Source organism: Suricata suricatta, chromosome 3 (genome assembly GCF_006229205.1).
Source record: "Suricata suricatta isolate VVHF042 chromosome 3, meerkat_22Aug2017_6uvM2_HiC, whole genome shotgun sequence".
Classification (NCBI taxonomy): Eukaryota; Metazoa; Chordata; class Mammalia; order Carnivora; family Herpestidae; genus Suricata; species Suricata suricatta.
This window is the reverse complement of record NC_043702.1, coordinates 164,452,842-164,463,507: the sequence shown is the minus strand read 5'-3', so window position 1 is coordinate 164,463,507 and position 10,666 is coordinate 164,452,842. Positions and strand designations below refer to the sequence as shown.

The following is a 10,666-nucleotide window of genomic DNA, read 5'->3' as shown; positions in this document are numbered from 1 at the left end:
TGAAGCAGTTTATTACAGGGAAGTTACCACCTCTGCCCCCAAATTCTTCAATGTTTGGTTCTCTGGGCCCATTGTGGTTACCCATGATGCCTGTGGTCACCCAGAAGTGGGACTGTACCCTTCAGCACCCCTAACTCCAGCTGCGGCTCTATTATAGATCTCCCTGGGCAGACAGTGTGGACTTCTGCCCCATAAGTTTCTGAGATGGGTTAGTACAGTATAGTGTGCTCTTCAAGGCCTCTCTGGAGTCAAGACAGAAAATGTAGATTCTCTTCTATATTCCATCTCAGTTTGTTTTCAACCTCATTGATCAACATAACCTATTAGAAATGATGCAGTGAAATCCAATGACATCATAAAGACACCCCAACAATAAAATGCCAACAATAAGATGTTCTGCATTGGAAGGCAGCTATGCTCACCACTATACCACCAACACTGCTCAAGATGTTCTGCATTGGAACTTAATTCCCCTCAAAATATTAAATTATGGGGCACCTGGGTGACTCAGTCAATTGGGTGTCCAACTTCAGCTCAGGTCATGATCTCACAACTTGTGGGTTCAAGCTGTATGTCGGGCTCTGTGCTGGCAGCTCAGAGCCTGGAGCCTGCTTCCATTCTGTGTCTCCCTCTCTTTTTGCCCCCTCCCTCCCTCACTTGCATGCACACTCTCTCTCTCTCTCTCTCTCTCTCTCTCTCTCAAACATAAACATTAATATATATATATATACATATATATATGTATATATATATAAAATTACCAGAGAGTCTGAAGCTCAAAATAAAATCCCCTTACAAGTTAAGGTCCAAAGAAATTAAAACAAAAAAAGTAAAGTCTAGAGTTAACTTATGTCACCCTCTGCGCCCCCATCAAGACTAAGGTTAAAGCCATTATATTCAACTTCCTCTTCTCCTTAGCCTCAGCAAGGGGAGTTCTTGATGTTCTGGATGGGGGTGGGGGTCTCTCAGGGCCTAGAGTTGGGCTGTTTCCAGAAAAGGGGTCTTTCAGTTTGGATTAAGTCAGCCCCAAGTCGTTGATGAGCCCAAATTCTTTTATGACTACTTTTTTTATTGTGGCAAAATACACATAATGTAAAATGTACTCTGTTGGCCACTGTGAGGTGCACAGTTCTGTGGTGTGAAATATGTTCACACTAAGTGCAACGATCCGCACTATCCATCCCCGGAACTCTTCCATCCTGCAAAACCGAATCTCTGTCCCCACACCCTCTTCCCTCATTTCTGGCAGCCACCATCCTATGGTCTATTTCTGAGACACTAGGGACCTCTTACAACTGGAATCGTGCAGTTCTGACCTTGGGTGACTGGCTTATTTCACTTAGCGTAATGTCTTCATCCATGTTGTAGCATGTGTCAGAACATCCTTCCTTTTTACGGCTGAATAACACTCCACTCTGCACATACACTACATTTTGTTTGTCTTTTCAGCCATCGGCTGGGTGGCTTCCAGCCATTGGTTACTGTGAATAGTGCTGCTACGAACATGGGTATATGGGCCTCACTTTCCAGATGAACCAAAGGTTTAAGCCACCCAGGAGGTTATCACACAACTATCTGCACACCATCAAATTTAGAAAACAATTCAATCCGATGGGGCGCTTGGGTGGCTCAGTCGGTTAAGTGTTTGACTCTTAACTTTGGCTCAGGTCATGATGTCATGGTTTTGTGAGTTCAAATCCACACTGGGCTCTGCACTGACAATGCAGAGCCGGCTTGGGTTTCTGTCTCGCTCTCTCTCTGCGCCTCCCTGCTTGCTCTCTATCTCTCCTTCTCTCACGATACATAAAAATAAACTTAAAAAAAAAAAAGAAAGTAAAGAATTCAATCCCCAATCCCAGGGAAGTTATCCAGGCAAAATCATGATTCGAAAGCCCTGTGTGTGGTGCTGCCAAGGCCCACAGCAGTTTCAGAAGGGAAGATTCTTTTAAGTGAAGAAGGGGAAATGGTTTTATTTGAAGTACTCCTCGGTCATTGCCAGGACCATAACCCGCACAGACTTAAGTGTGGCACCATGCTTACCATATCCAGGGGAGATGAACTCAGCCCTGTAAACAGTCTGCTCTCTCCAAGAGTAGCATCTGAGGCATTACTACGTTAAATACATTTTCATGGTCCAAAACAAGAACATGATTAAAAAGGATTCTAAACAAGGATTTATTTTCTGCCTGAGAAGCTTAAAATGTGGACACCACCAACAAAGGCCAACACTTCTGAGTGTGGCGTAACAGAGAGGAAGACAGAGCGATCGGCCGGTCCTACAGCCCGCGCCCAGACCGTCATAGGCCAGCGTGTAGACGTTGCCAACTAAAATGACGCAAAATGTCAGCCTCACATCTCTTGAAAAGGGGCTCCTCCTGCAGGAAGCAAGATGGTGAGGCTGGGGGCACTAATATTAAAACTTCAAGGCACAGTGTAATCCAGGAAAATGTTGTTGAGCAATACATTGCTAAGACTTGAAATCTTTATTTCATTTCTTTTCAAAGGCCCTGTGCGCATAATGAAAAGAATACGGCTTTAAGAACTAGGCTTCACCCCACCAGGCATTAATGAAGTCCAGAAACTATGTGAACAATCTTACTTGACGTCCCAAGACATTGTATCTGTCCAATAAAAAAGCCAGAGGGGGGAGAACACGTTAATTTTCTCAGCCTTGTGATAGCACATACACAAGATCTCTTAGCCCTACAGAAAGCTCCAAATATTCTCTAGAACTTCAACTGCCTTAAAATATCGACTTGCATTTATCTTGGCCACATTAACGAGATCTGTTTGACCAATACATTTATATTTATAATGACTAAGGGCAGATTATGGTTGTTAAAAGTTGTCCTTGGGACATGAAAACACTCCTCTGTCAGTAATACATTTTGTAATATAAACTATGATGTCAGGTCAACGTAAAGGGTAAAAACGTTCCTAAAGTATGCACACATCATTTTTTAAAGCAATTGAGCCTAATGGAATAACAAAGGTCATCATAACAAACCATTACAGCCTTGGTCTTGGCAACTCTGGACACAGAAGAATCTCCAAGAAACGATCATCATTCCTCCAATGTTATGGCATCCAGACGACAGGAATGGCTTGCAAATGAGTCATACAGGCTCAGATCCTCGGTAGCTATGTGAGCGCTGGACGATCAATTATTCATGTGTTTACAGAGAGCTTTCCCGGTTGATGTTAACCAGAGCTGCCTGCACAGAAGAGTTCTCCAGCTGTCCTCGGCCATCGCTGGCCTCCAACTAACAAGCCGATTTAATTGCTGGGCAAGTCATCTTGGAAGGTGCCCCTCCCCTAGACCGAGTAAACACAATCCCTTTGAGACTTTATTAGGTGTAAAAATATTAATCAGAAATCCCTTACTCCCAGCAAATCCCAAAGACAGAGACAAAAGTCAGCCTTGATTTACATCCCACAGAGCTCCACCAGGACTGGAGTCTGGATTATGGAAGATAAGGTCAGGGGTTGGTAGAAGGTACAGAGAAGGAAAAGAAGGGAAAGAATCAGAGTCTGTGGGCTTCATGAGGGAGGCAGGAGGAAGAGCAGTCTAGAATGCTCTGTGAAGGTAAGGGAGCATGACGACTGAAGACCACCAAGGGTGAATAGATTAGGTTGGTCAATAGCCAAACGTGATTGAACTTGACCCACCCATCAAAATCGGCCTTGGAACAAGTTAAATGAGAAGGCATTTCTCAGCCCCTTTTGTTACTACAGCCTGTCCAGCAAGACTAATAATGTGATTAGGGCAACTCCTCTTTCTGAGCTTAGCCCAAGAGGATGGGACCAGATGGCCCCACCAGTCCCCTATCAGCTGTGTTTTGAGGGAGTCCAGGTTCATAGCCAAAGCTGTTGCCTCTGTCTCTTCCTGTGAAGACAGTGCAGTCAAAGCAGACAAAGGGCTACCTCAGGCACTTTTCTATTATCCCAATGCTAAGAGCATTTGTTGAATCCTTCAACCAGAGGGAGAAGACAAGAGGAAGCACCCCAAGAGAGGCCTCCTCCATGGGGCTGGGCCTTCTCCCGTGGGGACCATTCCTGCTAGTCGTGATTCCTTGTGCCTGGCAGGTGCTCCCTCTAGAGAGCGAGAGATCAGAGCAGCTTTCTTGAAAGGGGGTCAGAGTGTGGGGCAGGGCAGCGCTGAACAGAATTCTTCACTTCAGGTCCGGAGCCTCCACTGAGCTGCTGGGCCTGTGGAGAAAGCCCTAAGTGAGGCAGGCAGGACTTCCCAGAGTTACTGCTCCACGAAATTCCTTTTTAGGAGCATCCCTACAGGCAAACTTTCAGGAGTTCACGGACCAACAGAAGCTAGGGCAGCCCTTGTTCGAGTGTGGCCCCAACGGCCTGGTAAGACCTACAGTCGAAGCCCAGTGTGAGAGGCTCTCCCGCCCATCTGAGGGACTCCCCACCGTCTGCCCTCCGATACCATGGGCCGCTCCAATCGGTCACACTATCAGAGTCCTGGGGTCACATGGCAGGCGCTCCAGCCCGCCATCCCCGTTGGTCACAGCCTCACAGTTTCCCAAAGTCACAAGCTGACCGGGCCTCCACATGGTCTTAGCAAATTGGCAGCATCCCTCAAGGTCACCTGCTCACCCCACCCCCCGCATCCCTAAGGACAGAAAGAGAGGAGGACCTCTCGGTGCCGGACAGCTGCCCGATTTCCAGCAGGCCTAACCTGATCTCTTCCTGCCCTTGTGTGTGGGCCACTGCTCCCGTCTCTGGGCCTGAAGCTCTCCCACTTGTTCTGTGGAACAGCCATGAACGTGAGCCTCTGAGCACCCCACCCGGAGCCTTTCCCACACTCTCCTTTTCAGGATCTCCAGCTCTTGGCTGGTCACTCTCAGCTGTGATGACAGCATAAAGTTGCCACCAGAAGGAAACACAATACCCACCAAGAGCGGACGTTTCGGCCTGACCTGGAAGGCCCATCCCCCACAGCTGGGAGGCCTTTCTGGGGGTCTGTGATGGTCTCTGTTCCTAATCCTATATTTCAAGCAGAATTGTGTGCAAATGTTCAGGCTCCAAAATAAACGAGACATCAACCCGGCCTTTGGCATGAACCAAACTCATTAAATATAAAATAAACACAAGTAAATGGCTTCTAAATCTCACTGACAGAAAGCTTGGCAACTCCTCTGAGATTCTGAGGGTCATTGGAACTTCTCTCTCCAGACAGGAATCATCCTCACACTCTGAGGGGCAGAAGGGGACCTCTGGCAAATGGTGTCCGGACACCCCCTCCCTTCAAGGACTGCTCTGCGCCACAGACAAGGACAGGGTCTGCAGGAAGTATGGCCTTTGACACAGAACGGGTCACTGAGAAAGTGGATGTTACCATTTACAAAGGGCTAGAAACTCAGGCGAAGGCGTTCAGCCTGCCACTGACTACAAACCTCTACTAGAAACGGCCGCCAAACCAGCCTTGATGGAGTTTGTCACTGGTGCCTAACTATCGGCTGGTCTCAGAGTCAATCTTCACAGGGTTTCTTACCTCCTGTGTGCATTCCACCAGGGTTCCCAAGGGCCCACTCATGACGTCACTTGCTGAACTTTTATTTTTGCCTCAATCTATCTGTAGTTTCGGGGGCGCCTGGTTGGCTCAGTCGGTTAAGCGTCCAGCTTCAGCTCAGGTAATGATCTCATGGTTCATGAGTTCAAGCCTCGCATCAGGCTCTGTGCTGACAGCTAGCTCAGAGCCTGGAGCCTACTTCAGATTCTGTGTCTCCCTCTCTCTCTGACCCTCCCCTGCTCATGCTCTCTCTCTCTCTATCCCTCAAAAATAAATAAAAAACATTTAAAATTTTTTAAAAATCTATCTGTAGTTTCGGCACAAAGTGGATTTATAAGGGTAAGGTGACGGGCCAGATTACCTGAGGCATTGTCTTCATTCTCCGCTTCACACCAAGGGTGCAGAAAACAAATCGCAGTGAGGCACCAACCAGAAAACACATATACGTGCCCCTGTAAACTACCTCCCAGCTTGGCTGGATTCCAGTGGTTACGAACCTCTTTTATAAAACCGACATGGAAAATGCACAGCTTCTGGTAAAAAGCGTGTTTGCTTGACAGCCCATCAAAGACGGGTGCTCGCTGGGGAGGCTGGGTGCGATCAGGTCCACGTGTAAGAGACCCGGCTCTGGGCAGACATCACAATCATGGGCTTGGCCCTTCCACATCTGTCAGCTGCAGAGTCGGACTTTTGTGCCGAGATGTTAGTAAGATCTGAAACGCGTCAAAGTAGCTTCCGTTTACTTACAGTTTGGGAACATTTTTTCACGGTTTCGTCAGCTTCCTAAGGACAAAACAGCGGTGAAAGATACGGTTCATCAGATGTTAGAGACAAATCATTAGAAAGTAGGAAGACTAGATACTGGCATTTAATGAACTGACATGATTTCTTCTCCTTCGAAAGGTTTTCAGCGGCCTATTTCCAATTACAAAAGCACGTTTCTTCTCATCCTTGGACTCCAGAACTTTCTCGCCCCAGCTTTGAGGAGGAGCACCCAGCCATGAGTTGATGAGAACAGCAAGGATCCCAGGGGACTTGGTGACGGCAGAGCCGCCCTCCTGAGACCCTTTAGGAAACCAGATGCCTACAGCTGAGAAGTAGAGAGTACCTGGAGGGTGCCCCCACTTCCTTTAAAAAAAAATTCAGGGATAGAAAAGTAAAACCCATTCGGGGTATTTTTTTTCAATCTTTTCAACAGCATGGGCTGAAATATCACTCACCACCACTAGGTGGCGTCATCTCCTTTCTGCTTCTTTTGGCTCCGTCTTCCCTTTGTGCTACTGCCCACTCCTACGCCTGGAAACCGTTTGGGTCACTGATGAGATGTATTTGATATTCGCTTAAAGACAAGGAAGCTTTTGTTTGTCTTGCTTTCCACGTGTTGCGGATCAGAGTCTGACCGCAATGGTTGTTCTCATGAGCTGACTTTCCACCATGGCATGTCTGCTGTTCTATAGCCCAGAGGCACTGCGGGCGGACGACTGACGGATCCACCAAATCCTGTGGACGTTGTCTGAGAAGCAACAGTGTCAGATCAAAGATGATCTATGGGAAATGAAAGTCTTAAGTGTTTCCCGAAGATCAGGGTCGTCATGCCTTCTCAAAAGGTAGTTTAGGACTTGAGGAGAAAAGGGATGTGACATTCCAGCCTCATCTGGAGAGCTATGTCATTTCCGCTGCACTCTTCCAGAACATTCTTCACACTTCCCCACTCTTCCTCTTTCTCCTCTCTTTCCCTATGGAGTGGTAATGAGACGATGGAGGTTAGTCCTCTGGATAGATAAATGGAAAAGAATTCCATTTCTTTGGAATTTTACAAATTCCATTATCAGAGTTAAACTGGGGATTTTCAGTATTCTGTCTTGTCATTTAAGTGACTTACGGATGTCCTAGTAAGTGACCAAGACTGTATTTCTTTGCCTCGTGCCCTGGGACACTGGGAAGCACTGAGGCACAAGGAAGTCCAAAAGACGAAACACTTGGAAGTCACAGATCTAAAGAAAATGCTGAGGTATCAGTTCCAAAAGTATGCTTCCCAGTGTTGGCGTTTTTGAGGTTATTTTTTTAAGGTATCTGATATTCCGGGACAGAACTCCTATCACTGGCCCAGCAAGTACACAGGATCTTCCACGTTGATTGTCCCTGGGTTTTCCAGAACAAAATACTGCCCAAAGAGAGGTGATTTTCCATATAGCTTTTGTTCAGAAGGGTCACACAGGCGGTAACTACAATAGGAGAAAGAGCACGGTGAGTCTCGGGCCAAACAGAAGAGCTCAGATAGCACCTTGTTTCTTTGCAGCTGAAGTAAATGTCCAACCCCCACCCCCACCCGCCCCACCGGCCCAACAGCTACCGGGGGCCCAGCTCCAGACAGCACCATCCCGATTGAAGTCCGACGGAACGGCGCCCCCTGGAGTTGTGCAGTGAGCAGCCCGCCCGGGGCACAAACTACAGAGTGCACCCAACCCCCACATCTTGTCTCCATGGAATGTTCCGTCTGTCAGCACCAAGCCATGAAGCACTCGGGATGTTCAGACATACTTTACCACCTTACTTTTCCCCAGGTGTCTCTCCTCCCGGCACCCCTATGTCTGTCACTAGAACCACATCCCTACCGGTCCCTCAGGCCTGGGGCCCTGGGCTCTTCTGTTCCACCTTTCCCCTCCCTTCCCACCGCTTGGCGGTAGTTGCCAAGTCCTAAACATCTCCCTGCACCCACGGCCTCGCATTTGCTCGCTGTTTCTCCAACTCGCTTCCAGCAGGCTCAGACCACTGTGACAGCTTCCTAACCAATCTCCTTTCTGGTTCTCCAACCCCTACCCTCGGGTTTCCAATTCATGGTTGCAACAACACTACATTATTTCCTTCATTTTGCTCTGGTCCTGTCATCCCTATGCTCAGAAACTCTCGATGGCTCCCCAGTGCCTAGAGAACAGCATTCCAACTCTTCAGCAGGATGTGCAAGGGCCCTACCTGGCCCCAGCAGCTTTTGCAAGCCTGTCACCCTCTGTCCCTTACATGCACCTTTGTAGCTCTTCACTGGATTACTCAATGTCCCTTTTTTTAATGGGGGGAGGGGCAGAGGGAGAGAGAGAGAGAGAGGGATAGAGAGAAACTTAAGCAGAGTCCATGCTCAGCACAGAACCTGACTCAGATGGTGGGGCTCGATCCCATAGCCCTGGGATCATGACCTGAGCTGAAATCAACCGTCAAGGCTTAACTGACTGAGCCACCCAAGTGTCCTTCCTCAATATTCTTTGATCTTGCTTTGTGTTTTACTGGCTCAGAGACTGGAAAAACTGAGCAGGTTAATATTAATTCTTCTACACAATGGTTTGGCCCATTCATGGGTTTCTCCTGCCTTTTACCATCAACCACTCACTCACATATACACTCACTCCCCCCACCAGGTAACTGGAGTGGAGGGCCCCTAGCAGCGCAAAATGGGGCAAGCAGGTTGGTTTGTACAAGTGCAGGTTTGGTCACCTGGATCGCAGGTGGCAGTCTATTTCGGAGCCTAGAAATAGAAACAGGAAGTGCTGTGGCAGTGGAGAGCTGGCTGCAGCGGGTTGAGCGCCCACCCCCCACCCCAGGGCTCCCCTACAACCTCCAGCCCCACCTCCAGGTCCCCTCCCCCTCAACACAGCCCCTGCACAAACGCGGGAAGACCCCATAAAATGAGTTCATCGGCGACCCCTTGTGGGGATCAGTGGGTACTGCGAGCGATCTGCAAATTCATGTGCACACGGAGCTTCCGTCAACAGAGTGCAAACTCAGTACGTACGGTGTCTTATGCGGATCCCGTATGATTTTTCCTCTCAAACATGTACTTTTTTGGTGGGATTAATAAATTACAAACTCATTCAGAAGTTCCTTTCTTGATGCATTTTCTCTTTTGATGAGTAGGAAACCTACAACTTCTCTGATGAGCAGGAGGTCCAAGCCCCTGGGTTTAGCTTCAGTAGAGGGCTCCAAACTGCAGCGCACCATGTGAGCGGAGACACTGTGACCTGTAACATACTGCGCACCGGTTCGGGTTACTTACTACTCGGCCTGGTCTACTTGTTTACAGGTCAGTGTCCAGGCCATGGTTATAAGCAGGGTCTCTAGTCACCTCTGGGTCCCCACCTTGGGGCACAGTCCACTTCTGAGCCTCACAATCCACTATCTCGATGACCAGGTTAAGAATTAAACAGCACTGGGGGGCGCCTAGGGGGCTCACTCGACTATACATTGGACTTAGGCTCAGGTCATGATCTTGTGGTTTGTGAGTTCAAGCCCCACGTCAGGCTCTGTGCTGATACCTTGGAGCCTGAAGCCTGCTTCAGATTCTGTGTTTCCGTCTCTCTCTGCCCCTCCCCCACTCACACACACACACACACACACACACACACACACTCTCTCTCTCTCTCTCTCTCTCTCTCTCTCTCTCTCTCAAAAATAAATTAACATTAAAAAATTTTTTAAAAAAGAATTAAACAGTATTGGGACACCTGGATGGCTCACATGGAATAAGTGTCCAACTCTTCATTTCAGCTCAGGTCATGATGTCATGATTTGTGAGTTCAAGCCCCGTATCGGGCTCTGTGCTGACAGTTCAGAGCCTCCTTGGGATTCTCTCTCTCCCTCTCTCTCTCTACTCCTGTCCTGCCTGAGCTCTTTCCTTCAAAATAAAATAAATAAATATTTTTTAAAAAAGAAACAGCGCTGTGAAGGCAGCTTGAAGGAACCCTAGAGGCTGAGCTGATTTCGGTTGGGCTTTATCTAACGCGGCTTCAGAGAATGGAGAAAAGTGTCTTCAGGCTTCTCCTGCTCTCGGAAGGTCTCAAGTTCAGAAACTAAGACTATCAACAACCAGAGCCTACTTGGTCCTTATGCACAAGACTTTATCCTCTATTCTTTAAAATCACATTTATTGCCTTATTCTGATCAACCAAGTGAGGTATCATTAGTTTAGTTTTTGCCAAGAAAGAAACTGAAGCAGAGAACCTGAGGGACTGGCCGAGGTCACACAATGGGCTGGTGATAGAGCCAGATGGGGCGGGGGGTGTCTGCTCCTTCCCACGGTGTTACCCCTATACCTTTCTGTCTCGAGCCCAGCACGGCCTAACACAAGTGGCTAGTGGCAAACGTCCT

General features: G+C 48.1%; 1 protein-coding gene across 1 annotated transcript in view; it reads right to left on the bottom strand.

Moving 5' to 3' along the window:
- Positions 1–2,151: 2,151 nt before the first annotated feature.
- The window catches only part of MARC1 (mitochondrial amidoxime reducing component 1), a gene marked incomplete at its 5' end in the record, with an annotated part of 32,537 nt that continues 24,022 nt past the window's right edge, over positions 2,152–10,666 (bottom strand). Inside the window, 2 exons of the mRNA XM_029933409.1 lie at positions 2,152–4,209; positions 5,892–7,755. Of these exons, the coding sequence (XP_029789269.1) occupies positions 7,629–7,755 (127 nt within the window). The remainder of the gene's footprint in view (positions 4,210–5,891; positions 7,756–10,666) is intronic.